This window comes from Amblyomma mixtum, chromosome 3 (genome assembly GCF_055824585.1).
Source record: "Amblyomma mixtum isolate Tamu chromosome 3, ASM5582458v1, whole genome shotgun sequence".
NCBI lineage: Eukaryota > Metazoa > Arthropoda > Arachnida > Ixodida > Ixodidae > Amblyomma > Amblyomma mixtum.
This window is the reverse complement of record NC_143014.1, coordinates 318,523,558-318,543,920: the sequence shown is the minus strand read 5'-3', so window position 1 is coordinate 318,543,920 and position 20,363 is coordinate 318,523,558. Positions and strand designations below refer to the sequence as shown.

Here is a 20,363-nt window from a genome sequence, read left to right as displayed (position 1 = left end):
ATGTTTCGTACGTTTATTTCTCATTTTTCGTCGATTTTTGGTAATTCGAAAACCCGGTTAATTCGATGATTTTTCGCGGTCGGACGGACTTCGAATTAACGAGGTTCTACTGTATTTTTCTTACGTTAACTGCATTAGCTGCACAGAACTAATCGGGACGGACGAACATGTACACCCTGCTGCCATATACATTTGTTCAGTGAGTGGGTATCCTGGCTTGGTAAAGCATCTCATTACCTGCTACTGCGACGAGCCCAAAAGCATAACATTTTCAAGATTTTGTGCTGAAACTGCAGTGCAACAAACAGCTCGTTTTACAATGAGTGCTGGGAATAGTCTGCATTGGCTTAATTGCCGAGAGTAAAACATTGTTCTTTAAATGAATTACATAGCGCAGTTGTCCACTGTTGTTTCTTACGTTTCATTTTGTGCACATTTTTGTTTTGACTTCACTGCAGGTTAGGGTTTTAGAAAATTTAAAAGCTGCAGACTCCACAGTGCTTTTTGCAGCTTTGAGTTATGATTTTTTTACCCTTGTGCTTGGGATTGCCAGCAGATTTAGCAGACTTAATGTGAAATTAAGCGGCCAGTTTAATTTACGACTGATATCGGTCGTAACCAATGCATTTTTTCAAAACTTTAGTTTGTGGCACAGTACTTTGCTTTAGCTTTTAACTCGTATATTACACCGGTTGCTTCAGGCCAAAGCTCACCTCAACGACGCAAGTCAGCACACTTCTGTGCAAGGTAGCGGCCAAGCATTTTGTGCCGCTTTGCCGCCTCCTCCCCCGTGCAGCCCTTTGACTTGAGGAAGTAGCAGAGCGCCGCTGCAGGGAACAATGTCAAGGCATGTGTAGGTAATAGGAAAAGAGTAAATGTCATTGGGTAGGCTAGAATAATGATGCTCATGCAGCTATGATTATAGCGTAATGGCAATCTGCACCACATCCAAAAACAAAATTGCATCCTTGCAGTTAATAAAACAGTGTTCATTAGATGACTTGCTTATTTGCTTATCAAGTCTTGGAGTGAAATGTGTTAATGTGCTAAATGTACTAATGTGATTTTTAAGCACAGTGACTTAACTGTGGTATAAGTACACTACAGCTAATTGCTGGCATAAACTAAATTGAGCAGTGCCAAGTAGCAGCCTTCACAATATTAACATTCCTATTTTTTATTCACCTATCTAATATATTTCGTTCTCGAAACAACTCAGGCTAAGAAGGGCACCACAGTGGAGGGCTGTAGATTAGTTTACGCCAAACATGCGCTGACATTACACAGCAGACAGAAACTTTTGTATGGCGCATCCATCAAAACACAGCTGCTGCACCTCAGACCAAACCCATAACCTTGTGATGAACAGCCGAACACCATAATCACAGCATGACAGCATCAAAAATATCAGGTGCAAATTACCCTCAGAGTCCGAGTGATCAGCACTAGCTGTTCTATGAATTGATTAGCAGTGGTGACGTTACACATGACGACTGCCACTGCAATGCAGTGACACTCGTTCACTGATGGTGCACTCATTCACTCACAGGCTACTCAGCTGTTTGATCACACTAGCCTGTGAGTGAATAGAATGCACCATGGTATGGGTCAGGACCTCATTTCGAATTTGGTAGACCGAGCTGCTCTTCATCGTTAGGTCCAACCAAGGCAGGCTGGACGTGCCCTTGAGAGTTTTGAACATATTTAGTCTCTGTTGATAAAGATGATGATGTTTTTTAAGATGCAATATATCGTCTGTGGACAAGGAACATCGTGGCACAAGGCGTTTTTCATCTACTTAACATACGCTCTCAAAAACCCATTTCCGAAACACTTCCCTCCAAAGAAGCCGAGCACCAGGCCAGGGGAGAGCTTGAACCCATCGCATCACCGGTGGGATGTACAGTCTTTGTCAAATGTAACCAAACAGCATGGTTTGCTTCTCGCTCGTATAGCAGAGCCTTTATGCCACCCTTAAGGGGGGACGAGGGTCTTAAAACTGACCTTTTTATTTGTGGCTAGAACCTGATGAAATTTTTCACACAGATGTGTGTTTCTCTTCTGATTTCAAAAATTTAGTCATAATTGAGCTTGTGGTCTTAGATCAAAAGTTATCTTAAATTTTAGAGTGTAATTAGGTAATTTCTTACGCAGCTTTAATGAACTTTCTCATTGCATTGTCTGATTTCAAAAATGTAGTCATAATTGAGCTTGTGGTCTTAGATCAAAAGTTATCTTAAATTCTAGAGTGTAATTAGGTAATTTCTTACGCAGCTTTAATGAACTTTCTCATTGCATTTTGTTGCTTTTAGTTACATGAATTGATAGCCAGAGGGTTCCCATACCCGATGACATTCTTACTTTTTTTGTTTAAGCCACATATAGCTAGCAATTTACAACTAGCTTAACGAGTTGCTGTGTGAAATACTGCGACCTTTTACTCTCGACTATTATATCAGGACGACTTGCCTTTAGAGAAAAACGAAGAATGTCATCGGGTATGGGAACTCTCTGGCTATCAATTCATGAAACTAAAAGCAACAAAATGCAGTGAGAAAGTTCACTAAAGCTGCGTAACAAATTACCTAATTACATTCTAGACTTTGTAAGATCTAAGACCACCAGCTCAATTATGACTACATATTTGGAATCAGAAGAGAAACACGCATCTGTGTGCAAAAGTTCATGAGATTCTAGCCATAAATAAAAAAGTTAGTTTTAAGAGACTCGTCCCACCTTAAATATCAAAAGGACTCAAAAGGTGAGGACAAGGTTTGTGCTTATATTACAGAGATTCAGAGTTTGACGGGGCACTCAAAAGCAAACCAGTCTGCCTGCCTACTTTGGCAAAGATGATACACACAGTCGTACCCTCTTACAACCGCTGCAATTATAATGATGACTTGCTTATTATAAAAGGGCAGGACTACCACGAAAAAGTTCTTGAACCATGGCATTGCGTCTCAGGAACAGTCTCGCACAACGTGCACGTCATTGCAATCGTTTGGGCCAAAAAGGACTACAAATTTTCCAGACACACCAGTTGCTTATTTTGTAACAAAAATAACTGTGCACGATAGAGGAACCCTTTGGTCAGCTATGTATTCCTTCCAACCCTCGTGAAAAACTGCATTACAGCAATGGAATCCCAATAATTAAAGCCTGATGTCATCACCTTTAAATCACATCACATTACAATGAACAACTCTGGTTGCACTACAAAGCTGAAGTGAACGAGGGTGTGCCATGAACAAGCCGCACACATATTACACATTTTAGAAAAGGAACACCACTTTTACATTTATTTCTGACAGCAATGTGGGAAGTCCACTTACTAAGAAATTCGCATACAGTGAATGCATATCGCGCAACCGTCAGGTTTGTTACCAGCGGGCTCGACTATGTGTCCTTCTGCTGAGAAACAGAGCGTTAACACCCATTCTAACAAGAAATTGGTTTGGTTTATGGGGTTTAACGTCCCAAAGCAACTCAGGTTATGAGAGACACCATAGTGAAGGACTCCAGAAATTTCGACCACTTGCGGTTCCTTAACATGCACTGATATCACATAGCACACAGGCCTCTAGAACTTTGCCTCCATCGAAATTCGACCGCCGCGGCTAATACAGCCAGCAATGTAATGAAGTGTGATTATCTATTCAGAACAAAGAAAGGCCTTTACTCACAGGACATACCCATCACCTTGGCAGGCGACAATGGAGGGAAGACTGCAGTCTTTCCTTTAGCGATATTTTTGTTGCACTGGGTGCCAGTGACACTGCGCTTTGCAAGCTCCTCGTTGCCCCACAAGGCGACAGCGAGGTGCTTGCAAAATGCAGAGTCGCCTGGCAGGCCCATCAACACTGCCCAGGTGTCGCTGCTGACTGCGACACCATCCGCAAGCTGCACCTGCAATTTTAATATGAGAGAGTAGGAGCACATTTTAGTTTTAGTGATAGTGCAGGAACCAAAACCCTTGCTATATGTGCATGTTCAGACAGCATTCAAGGTTGAAGGTTTATTTTTCAGTCAGGTACATGGCTGAGGAGAAGGGAAAAAAAGCCCCAATTGCGGCTTGCCCAAGATCCCAACTCCTATGTTGCTTCAGTAGCGTTGCTTGGGGAAAAAAAGCAGAAAAGAAGAGAAAGGAAAACGAGACATTGCGCAGCAAATACAATGGCCAGCACTTTTGGCTCCTTGCAATACACAAACTATAGGGCCTGACACAAACGATCTAATTACAAATGATTTGTAAGGAATCAACATCTAATCATGGATGAAAACAAAAGCATTTCGCATACTACGCTGTATGCACACGCAGAAACAACACACTAAAGAAACAGATTTCTTAGGTAGTTCACCGTTACAGAGCAAATGGCAGCATTTGTGAACCCAAACTTGTTCAGTAGAGAAGGAAGGAGGTATCATAGAGACTGCAGACCGCAATTAGTTCTCGGACGCGAACGTGCCAGTGTTCATGGTGTCTTGTTATCCGAGGCACTGTGTTGACGCTCAGATTAGTCATATTTCATAAATGATTGGACTGATCGTGAAGCTGTGGTTTATAACACAGCTATAATTCACGACTTAGCATTCAACTTAGTGACTTAGTAGCATTCAGACACGACAGACACCCGCAGTGACTCACAAACATTTCCAAACACATTAAAAAGCTTCAGCAATTTGCTCGCTGTATTGTAATGGTTCCCCTGCCATCGAGTTTCGCTTCTGTCTGCTCGCTCATTTCACGTGCGTACAACTGAGCAATGACGCGGTCGCTGAGTGAAAACTTCATGCCAATGAAGCAGCGGTGTGAATAATTGCGCTTGTCTCTAGCTTACCCGTATAAGAAAAAAGCAATACAAGTGGCTACATTTCAGATGTGCCCATCACAACACTCACCAGCAATAAACGCTTGCGAAATTCTTAAACTCTGATCGATGATGGCTTCCTTTAGTGAAAAGTAGACAGCGAGACCGCAGGGTTCGTGTGTGCAATTTCAGCAAGTTCGGAGGGGGAATTCACAAGTTTTAGCTAACGCAAATGGCCATCAAGTGTAGTTTCGACACCAGTGATTCGAAATCAGCCACAACTTACATCACAGGACAAGCATGCAAAACAAAGGAAAGTGCCGCTGTGACCTAGACTGCCATGCTTTAGGTGGCCAGCAGCAATTGCCATCGCTTGTGGATCACAAATTAGGCCATTTCAATTACCGGAAAAAACCACGTATAATACGAACCCGAATATAATATGAGGTGAAGTTTTAGAGACGCGGATTGCGAAAAAAAAGTTTTACCCGCGTATAATACGAGTGACGCAAGCTCATAGAAGACATTTATTCAAAACGCATCCTGCGCTTCACTTCAATCACTTTCTTCTTCAGCAGCGCTTTCTTCAGATATTTCTTTGTCCGACAAATCATCTCGAATGTACTCATCTTCCGTGCCATCGAGGGCGTTCGAGATGCCGCACTTCTTGAAAGACCGATGCACAAGATCTTCTGGGATGGCCGCCCACGCGTCCACGATGCTCCACGCGGCTCGGTGACTGCACTACGGCGCAGGCACCTAAACCACTCACTTTTGCGATGCAGATGACCATCCTGGGGTTTGCCAGCCTGCTGCTGCCGTCGCTGGCGTGCCTACCTATGGGGGCGTCATCGCCAAGCGTACTGCCATGCACTGGATATGGATACGGCTACTACAACCAAACACCCGTCAGCCGCACTCCCCCGCTGGATCTGCCGCTAGAGCAACTCCCGGAACTCACCAGACCATGGGCTACCGCATCATCATCGACATCACCATGTTTAAAAGGGCGTCATCCGCCGACACGGCTCTGTGGGCTCGGTGACTGCACTACGGCGCAGGCACCTAAACCACTCACTTTTGCGATGCAGATGACCATCCTTGGGTTTGCCAGCCTGCTGCTGCCGTCGCTGGCGTGCCTACCTATGGGGGCGTCATCGCCAAGCGTACTGCCATGCACTGGATATGGATACGGCTACTACAACCAAACACCCGTCAGCCGCACTCCCCCGCTGGATCTGCCGCTAGAGCAACTCCCGGAACTCACCAGACCATGGGCTACCGCATCATCATCGACATCACCATGTTTAAAAGGGCGTCATCCGCCGACACGGCTCTGTGGGCTCGGTGACTGCACTACGGCGCAGGCACCTAAACCACTCACTTTTGCGATGCAGGTCAGTAAACCGTATGTCCTCTTTGCTAAAAAATCAAGTAACTATATGCTAGTGCAGTTCCCGAGCCCCCAGTGCTGTGTTTCCATTGCTGTTGAGTGCGTTTGTGTAATTCATTCTTTGTTAATGCTATCAGGCGACGTCGAAACTAACCCTGGTCCCGAAGACACGGCTGCTGTACTGGCTGCATTAGAGAAATTAACCGCCGGCCAGACACAACTGATTGCCGAGATACAGGGCTTGAAAACCCAGCTAAGCAAGACGGATGAAACCATTACAGACTTAAACAAACGAATGGCTGAACTAGAAACACACTATCAAACACTTAATCTCTTAAGAACAGATATGGATGTCATGCAAGCAGACGCAATAGCCATGAATAATAAGATACACGAACTGGAAGCACACCTTGACGACGCAGAAAACAGATCTCGCAGGAATAATCTTATTTTCTATGGCATCCCCGACAATAGCACTGAATCATGGGCTGAGTCCGAAAAACTAGTTATTGATATTTGTCAGAATAATCTAGGTATACAGGTAGAACCTACCGACATAGAAAGAGCACATCGTCTTGGTAAACACTCAGCCGATCGAACTCGTCCCGTCATCGTCAAATTCTTATCGTACAAAACCAAAAACGCTCTTCTATCAAATGGCCGGAAATTGAAAAACACCGGTTACAGTATTGGTGAAGACTTTTCCCGCCCCGTTCAACACGCACGGAAGCAATTGCTAACATTCGCCAAAGCACACTCTGACAAGTACTCTTTACGCTTCAAAACACTGCATATAGGATCAAAACGCTACACTTTCGACGCATCGTCTGATACTGTTAGAGAAGTCGCGTAGCAGTTGCCTACTCACTGACCATCAACAAAACGTCGACCCACCACGCCCCGCAATGTTCTTTCGTTTTCCATAATATTCACTAACATCCGAAGCTTCCTTCCTAAACGTGAACTCGTATCAAACATCATCTCGTCATCCAGGAGCAACATACTCATATTAACAGAAACATGGCTAAATAGTGATGTAACAGATGCTGAACTCCTAACTGATTTGTCTGATTTTAATGTTTATAGAAATGATCGGAAAAATTCGCGGGGGGTGGTGTCCTTGCTGCAATTCATAGGGATATATCTTGCTCTGTTGTTGACGTCACTTCCGACATCGAATCATTATGGCTAATTTGTCGCACTGCCCCCGTAACAGTACTGCTCGGCGTTTGCTATAGACCTCCACAGACTAATCCTGACTTCCCACGTCATCTCAATAATACCATTCATAAACTTCGTTCCACATATTCAAATGCTTACATCCTTCTTTTTGGCGATTTTAACTACCCTGACATCGACTGGCAGAACTTATCTAGCTCTGAAATAACATGCCATGCAGAGGCAAAGAACTTTATCGAAATGTGTCTAAATTTTAACCTTACCCAATTAGTATCACAGCCAACCCGTGTGACACAAGAATCAGCAAACACACTCGACCTGATATTAACCAATAGCCCCGAAAAACTAACATCCATCAGTTTTCTTCCGGAAATCAGTGACCACAAAGTCATACATGCTCTATTTTCATTTCACTCTACTAAAAAACAGACATCTGAAAAAACAATACGTCTATACGATAAAGGAAACTACAACGCAATAACTGAAGATCTTAGCACTTTTTTTCCCGAATATGAATCCGCATTTCACACTCGCTCAATTCATGAAAACTGGTCAATCTTCAAGAACAAATTAAACAGTCTAACTGATACGTTTGTCCCGACGATTACTTTTCACACTAACCGCAATAAACCCTGGTTTACTCGGCCCTTAAAACGACTAGAAAACAAAAAGAAACGATTTTTTCGCTCCGCCAAACGCATAGACACACCTGCCGCATGGGAAAAATATTACCAAATCGAAAAATTATACTTACATTCCGTTCGTGATGCCAAGCACTCATTTTATCACCACGACTTACCAAACCTACTAATAAGCAACCCAAAGCAATTTTGGCAGGTCCTAAATCCTACGCACCGTTCCCATATTACGTTAACGAATGACTTGAATGAACCTGTTGCTGATAACAACTGTGCAGATGTTTTTAACAATGCATTCGCAACTGTCTTCACCACCGAGTTTGACGCGCCTCCACACTTATCATCCTTTAACTTGGAATCCTTCATGCCGGCTATCGCCTTTAGCGAAGAAGGCATCTCATCCATAATTCATAATATGAAACTGTCGTCTGCAGCTGGTACAGACCTAATTAATTCAAAACTTTTGAAGAACGTGAACACTATTTGCGCAGCCTATTTATGTCTTCTTTTTTCACAGTCACTGTCTTCAGGAATCATTCCAGCTGACTGGAAACAGGGCAAGGTCGTTCCAGTCTACAAATCGGGTAACAGAGACTCACCTTTGAATTACCGCCCCATTTCCTTAACTAGCGTACCGTGTAAAATAATGGAGCACGTCATATACTCACAAATCATGAACTTCCTTGACGCAAACGAATTTTTCCATCCTTCACAACACGGATTTCGCAAGGGCCTCTCATGCGAAACCCAACTAGCACTCTTCCTTCATGACTTACATGCTAATCTCGACCGTAACATGCAGACCGATGCTATTTTTTTAGATTTTGCGAAAGCCTTTGACAAGGTCCCTCACCGCCGACTATTACTAAAACTTTCGCAGCTCAACCTACACGCTAATATTTTAAAATGGATTGAAGAATTTCTAACCAATCGTTCGCAGTCTGTCTATGTTAACGGCCACCTGTCTAAGTCCGTCCCAGTAACATCCGGTGTCCCACAAGGATCTGTCCTTGGTCCCCTTTTATTCTTAATATATATTAACGACTTGCCGATGCATGTTTCCAGCAGCATTAGAATGTTCGCCGATGATTGTGTCATTTACCGTACCATTAACAATCGCGATGATCAACACACCCTTCAGGCAGATCTTAACAGTGTATTAAATTGGTGCAATAATTGGTTGATGTCCCTTAATCCTACTAAATGCAAACTCATGTCTTTTTCTCGTCGTCGCAACCCTTATCGTTTTTATTACTCTGTTTCTGATACACCGATTGAGCTAACAGAATCGTATAAATATCTGGGAATCACCGTCTCTCCTGATCTCTCATGGCGCGCTCATATCAGTAACATCATTTCAGCATCAAATAAAACACTAGGTTTCCTGAAGCGTCACCTCCGTCTTGCCCCACCTGAGGTAAAGCTGCTCGCGTACAAATCATTGGTAAGACCAAAATTAGAATATGCATCTGCCATCTGGAACCCACATCAAGTATATCTAATCACTGCATTGGAATCTGTTCAAAATCGTGCCGTCCGGTTCATTCATTCCTCATACTCGTACGACACCAGTGTTTCAACTTTGAAAGTGAAATCCGGATTGCCACTCCTTTCATTTCGTCGCCGCATCGCTAGCCTCGCTCTTTTTCACAAGTTTTTTTATTCTTCCCTGAATCAAGCACCGTACATCACAGCCGCAGCACGCATATCTCACCGCACCAGTCATCCACTGCAAGTTGCACGCCCATCGTCGCACACTACTACTTTTTCTGCATCGCTCTTTTCGCGAACAGCTTCAGACTGGAACGGCCTTCCCTATGACATCGTCGTCATCGCTTCGCCATCTGTTTTTCAAGCGCGTGTAACAAATCATCTTCAATGTTAATCATTGCTGTTTTTCAAGTGTATTCCCACCCCTTATGTAACACCCCCTGAAAAGGGGGCCTTTAAGGAATAAAACTGAACTGAACTGAACTGAACTGAACAGCATGGCTGGCAAAGCCTGCTTCAGCTGCCCGGTTGGCGTCACTGCAGGCTCACCTGAGCGCATCCACTCTGCGTAGCACCGCTTGACTGCGTCCTTGAACAGTTTGTTTACACAAACATCAAGGGGCTGTAGTTGTGACGTCATCTCGCCCGGAATCACAACGAGTTCTGTGTTGCAGTCACGTAGCAACCTCTTAACCAAGTCGGCCAAATGGCAGCGAAACACATCCAGCACAAGGATGGACGGCAGAGATAACAGTGCACCTGGTCACCTGCACCACACGGACTTTACCCAGTCCAAGACTAGATCCTCATTCATCCACCCTTTCTCGTGACATCTCACAATGACATTTTTCAGCAGCTCCTCTCCTTTTCGCATTATTTTCTTTCTGAAAATCACCTAAGGGGGGAGCTTGTGGCCATCTGCCGTGCACGATAACATGACTAACTCGCGTCCTCTCGTTGCCAGTGGACTGAACGCTAAATTGTTTAAACTCCTCGTGCACGGTGAGGAGCGATGGCATGTCGAGGTAAACCAGTGTCTGATCGGCATTGCCTATTTGGCCCAACAGAAAGTTCTTCGACTTGCACAAAGAAATAACGTGGTGCTGAAAACTCACAAGCAGCTCTTCAAACGCTCAGGCAGTTTCTGCGAAATCGAGGTCCGCCGGCGTAGGGAAAAGCCAGCACGGCACATGTAGCGATGGATCCAGTGCTTGCTCGCTTTGAAGGCAGAGTGCAGTATTCCTTTTTCTTTTGCCAGCTCTCTAGCTTTCGCCTGCATAAGGCCCACGCTCACAGCTAGATTCGCGGCTCGCTGTTGCCGTACAAACTCTGTCAGGTCAAGTTCAATCCCTGGGAATGCGCCATTCTTCGGGCCGCGAAAGCTTCATCACGTTCCGCTGCACGTGAAAAGGGCTTCTTGCTGTCGTCGCCATCCATAATTGCTTCCTTCGACAACACCAAACTGCCTCCTGGCTGCACTGTTGCCGATGTTCTCCGCAGCTAAAGTCACTTTTCGCTTAAAGCAGCCAAGTACTGTTTTCGAGACCCTGACATTGTGCTCCCCAAAAAAATATCCACTTCACGAAGCGTGGCTGACATGCGAGCACGTGCATTGTCAACAAGCACATGGCACACCACGAACCCCCAGCGCACCGAAGAGAAGATGACGTGACGAGTACGTGCGTTGTCAACAAGCACATGGCACACCACGAACCCCCAGCGCACCGAAGAGAAGATGACGTGACGTCGTTTGTCGAGAGTAATGAAGCCAAGCCGTAGCCACGCGCCAATAGCAAAGACAGGCTGTAGCCACGCCGCAATAACAAAACCAAAACTTCGAGCAACTTTGAAAATTTTTGTTCAGATCAGCAAATAGTACGAGGCGGAAATTTAGGATGTTAACTACGGGAAAAAAGCCTCGTATTATACGCGGGTTTTTACGGTATAGCAAACAGTCACCAAACATGCTTCTGGAGGAGTGAATATCAGATTTAATATCAAGAACTACTCGTATCGGAGAAAGCTGGCACAATTAGCAAGAAGCCCTAATTCCAACAACCCCGCTATCAAGTGCTTCCCAGGTGGGTATCACATGGGCGCTTCCGACCGAGTTGTCACAATGCATAAGCAAGCAAGGGTAAAACCCAGCGCAAAAAAAGAGGTTATTTAAAATAAGTAAAGCACAGCTTGTGTTTTATAACATGCAAACGAGCACTAGCTGCTTGTACAGAATGATGTATACAAAAGTATTCGAGTGCATTCCTGGGGAAATTAAAATAAATCCACTGCTTACCTGACCATGTTCATTGCATGTTCCAAAAGATGGGGACAGCTCAGGTGGCATTGCAACAGCTGAAAACACAACGATTATATGTTTGATCATTAGCTCAACATCTCACAAATTATTTGAAAAACAGGAAAAGTTGCATCTCCTTACAACCTTACATTTGCAGTTTTCTCAGCAACACTACCACCTTTCCGCATAAAAAAAAGTCCGTAGGGTTCCCAAGAAATAATATATCTCTCTTGCTTAATTCGATATTTCCCTTTAGTGTCACTTAATGAGGTACATCAGATGCAATTAAGAATCATTTACAAACCTATAACATTTCCTTCAAGAATATATCTTAAATAACAGCATATAGGAACATACCCTTGGAAGTGCGAGTACCGGAGCTCTGTGACCGCTGGCTCCCTGAGGTATGTCCAGCTGGAAGAAAAATAACCCACAAACAAAAAATTCAGGGGACACTTATGCTCCTTCTACCTCAAGGGTATGATGTGGTAAGAGTTAAATAAGTCCCTGCAGTGGCGTGGGGTCCTCTTTGTTTATCACCTTGCAGACACGGTGTCATTCTCTACTTCACATTCATAGATAATAGGGAGTCTTCGTATCAATCCTGGCACAGTGGTGTAACAGATAAGTGATGCATCACTGCCGCGATGCCACAGTGGCACAGTGGTTATGGCGCTCGGTTGCTGAGCCGAAAGATGCAGGTTCGATCCCAGCCGCGGCGGCCGAATTTCGATGGAGGAGAAATTCCAGAGGCCCGTGTGCTGTGCAATATCAGTGCATGTTAAAGAACCCCGGGTGATCAAAATTTCTCAAGCCCTTCACTACAGTGTCCCCCATAGCCCGAGTCGCTTTCGGATGTTAAACCCCCCTAACCCAAACCCGCACCACTGCAGAAAGAGGAATGCAGCCCGCAGTGGGGCTTGGGAAACCCAGGTCGATCTTCCCAAGCAACTTTTCACTACCAATCAAATTACCAGCCACGGTGGCAGAAAAGAGTGAGCAGAAAATGCACTACGCCCGAGCTGCTGTTGATAAGGCAGAGCACAAGGCTGATCAGAAAATTGCACCTATCCTTTAATGCCATTTTAAGGACAACACAGCAAGCAATGGAAAGGAAAATGATAGGTGTAACGTTAAGTTACAGGAAGAGGGCGGAGTGGGTGAGGGAACAAACGCAGGTTAATGACACTGCAGTCAAATTCAGGAGGAAGAAGTGGGCTTGTGCAGGGCATGTGATGCGAAGGCAAGACAACCACTGGTTCTTAAGAGTAAACGGAATGGATTGCAAGAGAAGGCAAGGGTAGCAGGGGGCGGCAGCAGAAAGTTAGGTGGGCGGATGAGATTAAGAAGACTGTGAAGATAGGGTGGCCGCAGCTGGCGAAGGACAGGGTTAATTGGAGAGACAAGGGAGAGGCCTTCGTCCTGCAGTGGGTGTAGGCAGGCTGATGATGATAAGGGAAACATGTGTATTACACTCAAAAGGTAAGCATAAAGAATGTTGATAAAGCTTACAGCACTGAGCGGCAGCCTGGTGCTGTAGTGGCTGCACAGGTGCTGCGTGGTCCAGGACATCCACAGTGCTGGCCATTAGATCTGGTGGTAGGACAGAAACATTTTCATTGTATATTAAGTCAATGACTACAGACACAAAAGTACAAAAGTTTGTACAAAATGAATAGCTATGACATGCTGCGCAGGTAATACACATACAGCGTTCTTTATCCTCTGTGCTGATGTGCCACAATGGATGCATTACATGATTGTCAAGCCGAAAATCCGGGAAATATACCTACCACTTGGGGCTGCAGTTGCATGCACTGGCATGTGTGGAGCTGGGCCCCCACAGCTTGGGAATGAAGCCGGGGCTACCATTGGCTCTGGAGTGGCACAAACAGCTGCTGTCGGCTCTGAGAAGACAAATATTTCAATAGTATCGAGCCAAGCGCTGCAAGCGTTGCAACACAGAGACAACAGTTTGCAAAAAATGGGGCCCAAGACAAGCTGTGCAGGCAATTTAATGCAAGCCATTTAGAAAACACAGCCAACAGTAAAATAGAGCGAGTTCGATGGAGAAAGACTAAAATTTATGAGTTGGTACATGATCACAGCACATGAAAGAGCAGACAAAATGGACTCAAACGCTGACTACCAACTGAATTTAATGAAGAAACAAAGCTATTTATACATATGCAGTGAAAACGAAAAAAGCAAAACACAGCCAGAACAATTGTGGCAAAAACGTGTGGGATGAGATACCCCACTAACCTGTCACACAAGGTGACAGAAGGCTTGCTGATACATGCTTCACCATTGTTATGAATACAGACAGCCTCCAGCATGTCGTGCGTCAACCTATATCTACTCAGAGAAGGTTGAACGTTTTCTTGCAAGAAGTGCACATGCGCTTCATATACGATTATTGCCACAATGATTGGCTCCAAAATTCCAGTTACGGAACTTTTTGTTGAACAAGTAAACTCGTAGGTGAATTTGAGCTAAGAAATACCGGCCTAGTGTTAAGCCCCTAAAATTCAAGAAAGAGATACGAGCATTTAAATACCATTATGCGATCACACAGTGTTAGCATTAAGTCTTCTCCTTGGTTGCATAGCTGTGGCTGGCACCTCAGTGCATTAATAAATGAAAGTCCAGCAAAAGTTCAGTGGCATTGGTTGATTGGCCCTACACCTTCCCGGGTTGCCTCACGCCTCGTTGTTCCCGTCCAACTGGCTGAAAAGACCGCTGGGACACAGGACCGCTCTGCCAGCCTCTAAAGCGGTGCCTTGTGCCTCCCCGGCCTGGTGCCGAGCGAGGTGGGGGAATGCCATTGGTGATGGATAGCAAAAGTTCTTTCCTCCTCCTCCTCCTTCTCCCACGGCAATCACTTGCACAACTCTTCGGCCACTTCAGGACCTCCTTCGTCCATGGCCACAACCCACTGGGTTCTTAACTTGACAGCCACCGTTTGGCCTCTCGCTCCTCTCCCTTGCAAGTGGAGAGGGAGACTTTCCTCACTACACTTTGTCACAAAACGAAGTAAACCCGAACAAAAACAGAAAACGGACAGCCCTAGATATACATCAACAACAGTAAAATCAACCTACCGTCCAAAGCTGCAGCTGCCTCGTATTCCAGCACTGGAGCTGATGCCGCATTGCTTGGCCAGGGTTCAAAGGTGGATGTCAGCTCTGGAAGCAGGCCAGAAACAATTTTAAGGGTATTTGTATTGATAGAGTAGTGACACAAACACAGAGCAGTCACCCAAAATGAGGGGTAATGACAAACTGCAGGTAATTTAAAAGGACACTAAGGGGGAATACTAAGCTATGCTAGGCTAGGTTGACAGGTAAGGGCCACATGATAGCAAATGTCATTTTTACTTGAAACAAGGTTTTTGTAAGCCATAAAAATGTATAAACATGAAGTGCACATGACACTACCACACGCAGATCCGTGCAACTGCAATAGTAATATGTCTACTCTCCTTTCTACACTTATCCATGCCATTGTGCCGTCAATTGGAAATTATTGCCAAAATACGAAGAAAGCATCGAAAGCATGACCAAGAACATGAACAGTTTCGTAATTGAAAGAGCGCTAAACATAAAGCACAGGGAAAGGCATATGGCAATTGTACACAGCAAGTTCAGAACCACGAACTCTCAATGGCATTCACACTCTATTGTGCTCCGAGGAGGCAGGCCTGCACTTGCACCTTACTGCCGTGAAGGTTGACTCGCAGGCTAGTTTATTTCCAGTCTACTAACTACGTTCCAATGCAAATGAGTCAAAGAAACGGCATCACTGTGCTGATTTTTGTGTGGTTTGAATGTGGAAGGGCTTTGAGACTTTCATTTGCAATTTTCTCAGCAATGCATACACCTGTCCGTGTAAAAAACGTTGGCAGCGCTCCCAAGAAATAATCTATCTGGCTTTCTTAATCTGATATTCCCCTTTAGCATCATTTAATGTAAAGAACTTTCAAATACAGGCAACTGCAAAAGAAAAGTGAGACTGAAGGACCCTTTAAGAGTTTCATCGCAAATATTAAGGCCATTGCCACTTGCAGTGGTCAGCTTCCGACATACATGCAGCATTCTTACAGCTCCTGCCATGATATGCTTGTAACGAATGTACTGGGTGTTCAGCAGGCATGAAAGGAGGGAGCATATATCCGAAGAATAGTAAATAAACTTACCATCTGAGACTGCAGCCACCTCGTTTCCCAGCAGCGGAATTGGTGCTGCACACCTCGAGCAGTGTAGAGATGCAGCTGTCCGTTCTGGTGGCAGGGCAGTAACATTTTAAAGGGCATTAAACCGATAAAGGGGCGACACACACAAGATTTTACATAAAAAAGCAACTGCTGCAACCAATGCAAATGTATACTCCAGCATTCTTGTACACAGATTTTTATACTCATCTCTACCTTTTTCTGAAATGGCTAGTAACAAAGTGCTGAAATTAGCAATGTTGTAAGGCATGTTCCTGTTACAGACTTGGAACTATAATTATAAATGTGGAACCAAGATGACACTTTCCGGATATTTTTTTCTTTTCACACCATAAATTTATTGAATGAAAAAAAAAAGACTAGAAAACATAGGTCTTGCTGGAGCCTTATAATTATAGTTTTATTTCTGCAACATAAATAACCTTTGCCCAGTGCTAATTTCAGCATTGTGTTACAAGCCAGTCTAGGGCAAAAGATGGGTTAAAGAATGAAACCAGTAACAGATTCTAGAACCGACTGGTTAATTCGAGCATTTTTTTTTGTAACTGCTACAATGCATTATTTCACTTCGTTACATTAATACAGTTTAGGAAATACCATTTCTAATGAAAAATTTATTATTAATTCTGTTAACGTCTCAAATAATCTTAGACACACTGAGGACAGGTTGAGGTACGCAAACCATCTCACTGAAAACAGAGCTTTTATACGCTAAAAAAGATCAAAAAATAAAAATCCAGAGTTGCCACCACAGACCGATTTCTCAAGTAATCTGAGTGCGTCAAGGGAGATTTTTTTTCACGGATCCCTGAGGCAGTTACACCGCCACTCACTTCAGAACGGCGGCAGGTAGTACTACTAGGTGTTCGTATCACTAGATTGAATCAAGAGGCGGAAAATTTTTAAAATCAATTTTTTCAGCCATAAATAAGTTTCTTGCTGCCAGACAAACATTAACATACCCTCAAAGGGCCACATAATCAATTTTTACTCAGAAGAATAATTGGGTACAGTTATCCTCAGTGTCCCTATAATTTTGACGTATTAAAAGCCTTGAACAGCATAAACTTATCTTAGACCGACATGGCAGGCACTGTGCTAGAACTTTGGCTGGCTCATTCAGCAGCAGCCAACACCACTGGTTAGGAAAAACCAGTTGCGCAGAGTTTGAACTGGTGCCATTGCATATTAACTCCTGGACAGGCTACAAAGAGAAAGCATTCTGGGCATTTAGCTGGTAATCAGATTTCTGTGCGTTTCACATTTCTACCACATCTGCCACACAATGGCAACAGCCCAGAGCACTAAACTAGGAAACACTAAGGTACTGCATTCTCAAAGGTGTATGGTTTCTCTTGGCATGAGAGACGATTGGTCATTTGGAGTATGGGACAACTATCGTCTGCTGAATCAATATAACACGGTTGTCCTATTCAGCAGAGGAGAAATGTGGTCAAGGCATATATGCATCACGGACAGAAACAGCCACTGCATGGCACAGGATCCATGCTGCGTACAGCACTTATTAGGAAAGGGACCTCGGGGCTTGAGAATAAACTACTAGCTTCAATTCGACATCCTGAATACCATAATGGGGGACCACACTCAGCTTTCAAAGTGCAAGCTAAAACAGGGGATGATTAGTGGATTATAGAAGTGCACAGGCTCCCACTATGTGCCCAGTTCACTGATGTGATGGCTGTTGAGATTCAGCGTAAAGCATGTATACTGCCAAAGCTGCAAGCGACGGAACTGTTCGAAAAAGCTTGACATTTCCAGCATGTCAGTGATTACGCACCACATTTAGTATACTAAACAATTTTTTGATGCTGTCTTGCACAAAATGCTGCTTATGATACCATGCTGCCATACAAAAACATGTGCATCCAGTTCCAACATGATAATTCACAACTGTAGTAAAAGAACACAATAATGACACAAATAATATTCAGTGCAAATTAGTACTGTTAAGCAAATCCTTTGGAAAAGTGATTTTGCACATACCAGCCTGAAAAATTTTGGCACAGAGTGCCTCTTGCAGGTTTTTGTTCAGTTTTCTCAGGGTCGTCAATTCGGCCTTCATCCAGAGGACTTTCTCTCGTAATTTACATATGAGGTTGTCTTTAATTGTGTCCTCGTTCTCGATGGCCGGAGCAAGCAGCTCCTCTTCAGCCTTGCGCTGCGAGACCGCTTTGGCTGATTTGTCCGATTTTGCCTGGGACATAAGCACCCAGCTTTCAACTAGTACATACACGCATCGAACACATTACAAGATGCACTGCTTAGTTCGCTGCTACCCTCACATAATCAGACCTTTCACACTTCTAGACAAGAAATTGCAGTAGCCTGTGCAGTGCAATCAGGAGGCAAACATGGGTTCACGAAACTAGTTCCAGATGTCAGTACACTACTTGACAGCACAACTGCTTGGCATGATTTGTGTGCACCAGAGGCTAGTAAAAGAAAAATCCTGTAGTGTAAGTCATAACTGAGTCAGTATACTTCCTCAAGTTAGTGCACAGCAGTTCAAACAATCATAAATATTTTACTTTTGTTTGTACCTAAGTGCACCATACTACCTCATTTGTTGAAATCTGTGGTATCGTTTTGTCCAGATAGCAGTGACTAACGATCGACCGAGTCGCGATAATATAACTGGCACCTGCCGTTACAGTCGACTCGAGATAACGGCTTCACTGCGAAGGAAGTACAGAGGTGAGCAGGCATACCTAGAGCGCTGAAGCATTCATACACAAAGGATAACAACATTAGCGCAGTGCCCGCAACAAAACAGCTGCGGTAAGGTTTCGCGTTTTTTGTTCCTGTACACCGTTAATGCGCTCTAGACAAACATGCTCACCCTTGCATGTATCAATGCAAATCTAAATGTTTCCCGACCACTTTGACATGCTGCTGTTCACAACGAGTTAAGAAACTCAAAAACCCTATTTTACAAAAATTGACGCTACTGAGTGTAATTAAATGCACACGTCAACCTCATGGCAATCTGTTCCCAAACCTTTTTTTTTGGCGGCTGATCCTCGGCGTGCTTGCGGGTTGGCTTGCCTCTGCTAGCACGCCATGCTGCCATTTCTTCCTCTGTTTCTGTAATTTTTGCGCAGAAAATCAATCATGCGATGCTCGATTCATGCAAAGAAAGTCAATTGCACAATACATGGTAGGGTCCCCTTACCTGTCATGTGAAGAATGCGGGCGTTATAATAGCCACCGCGCGTAGCCCCGTCCCCATCCCAATACGCTTCATAATAGCGGGCGCGGTCAAAATCCTCCACGTCTTTCGGACTAAAATTTGAGATGGAGAGGTGCTGCACGACGTGCTTCTCCGTCTCATTTTCATATTGGATCAAAAGATACATTTTTCTTGTAATAGATCCCACAAGAACAAAAAAAGCACGTTCGAGGTACACGAAGGAGCACAAAATGGATACTGGATACGATCGGCTATATATGGCATGAAAACGGCTCGATTAGGAATGAACGCACTTTGACATGAGAAAAATTTTTCTTTCCGCAATTTCTACCCGTGTATTCACCACGTACTGACTCCACGCCGGTGCTCAGGGAGTTATTATGAACAAAACTGTAGCACAGCGCTGTGGGCCGCAGCCTAAGGTGCGAAGCACTCGTAGAGCAGTTGCTTTTTGCACTACAGCTCATTCCGGCCTCCGAGATTCTCGAGTTCTCGGAGGCCATTTTATTTTCTATTATATTGATGCAAACTCATTAAACCGTACTATGCGGCCTAGAATATACTAGCCGTACATTTGAATGAGTGCCAACAGCGAATGGCAACCAATCACTGTTGTTCAATTTTGCAGGGACGTACAGTTAACAAGAGAGGAATTTCGCCGGGCTAGTTGGTTCATTACATAAAAATTAGCGAACGCTGCTGCCTGTGCCTCTCTTCTTGTGCCGTCTGTCGCGCTGCTAATTTTTATATACAGTTAACGTGACATGTTGATTACTGAAGAGCATTGCTTGCAGACATTAAAGCATGCTCGCCCCAGTGGATAAAATGAAACTTATTGAAAGCTGGACAATTAGCGAACATCTGAGCCAGTGAGTACGATATAAGAATGCCGTTAGATGCTTCTTCATACAGCACGCGACCTATTTTTAGGCTGATAAGAACGCTTAACAGCTTGTGGACATATCCAATACGAGTACAGTGTTCTGCAACTTTATCGTAGCAGCCTTTAAAAATTCTCTCGCCTCCACTGGCTCGTTCGCGGTGAAACCGCGTACCAAGATTGTGTATGGAGGCTAATTTTATCTCTTACCGTCATCGCTTGCGTCTGGA

General features: G+C 44.3%; 2 protein-coding genes across 2 annotated transcripts; one reads left to right on the top strand and one right to left on the bottom strand.

The window, feature by feature from the left end:
• Window positions 1-714: 714 nt before the first annotated feature.
• On the bottom strand, window positions 715-12,202 carry LOC149355740 (BEN domain-containing protein 5-like). Its single transcript, XM_089576177.1, has 4 exons — window positions 12,166-12,202; window positions 11,806-11,864; window positions 3,696-3,909; window positions 715-827 (listed from the first exon to the last, which is right to left on the bottom strand). Exons 2-4 carry the CDS (start codon window positions 11,854-11,856, stop codon window positions 715-717), a joined length of 378 nt encoding a protein of 125 aa, XP_089432303.1. The 5' UTR covers window positions 11,857-11,864; window positions 12,166-12,202.
• LOC149355741 (uncharacterized) lies at window positions 5,591-7,057 on the top strand. The gene has a single exon (XM_089583993.1). It carries the CDS (start codon window positions 5,591-5,593, stop codon window positions 7,055-7,057), a length of 1,467 nt encoding a protein of 488 aa, XP_089440119.1.
• Window positions 12,203-20,363: the final 8,161 nt, after the last annotated feature.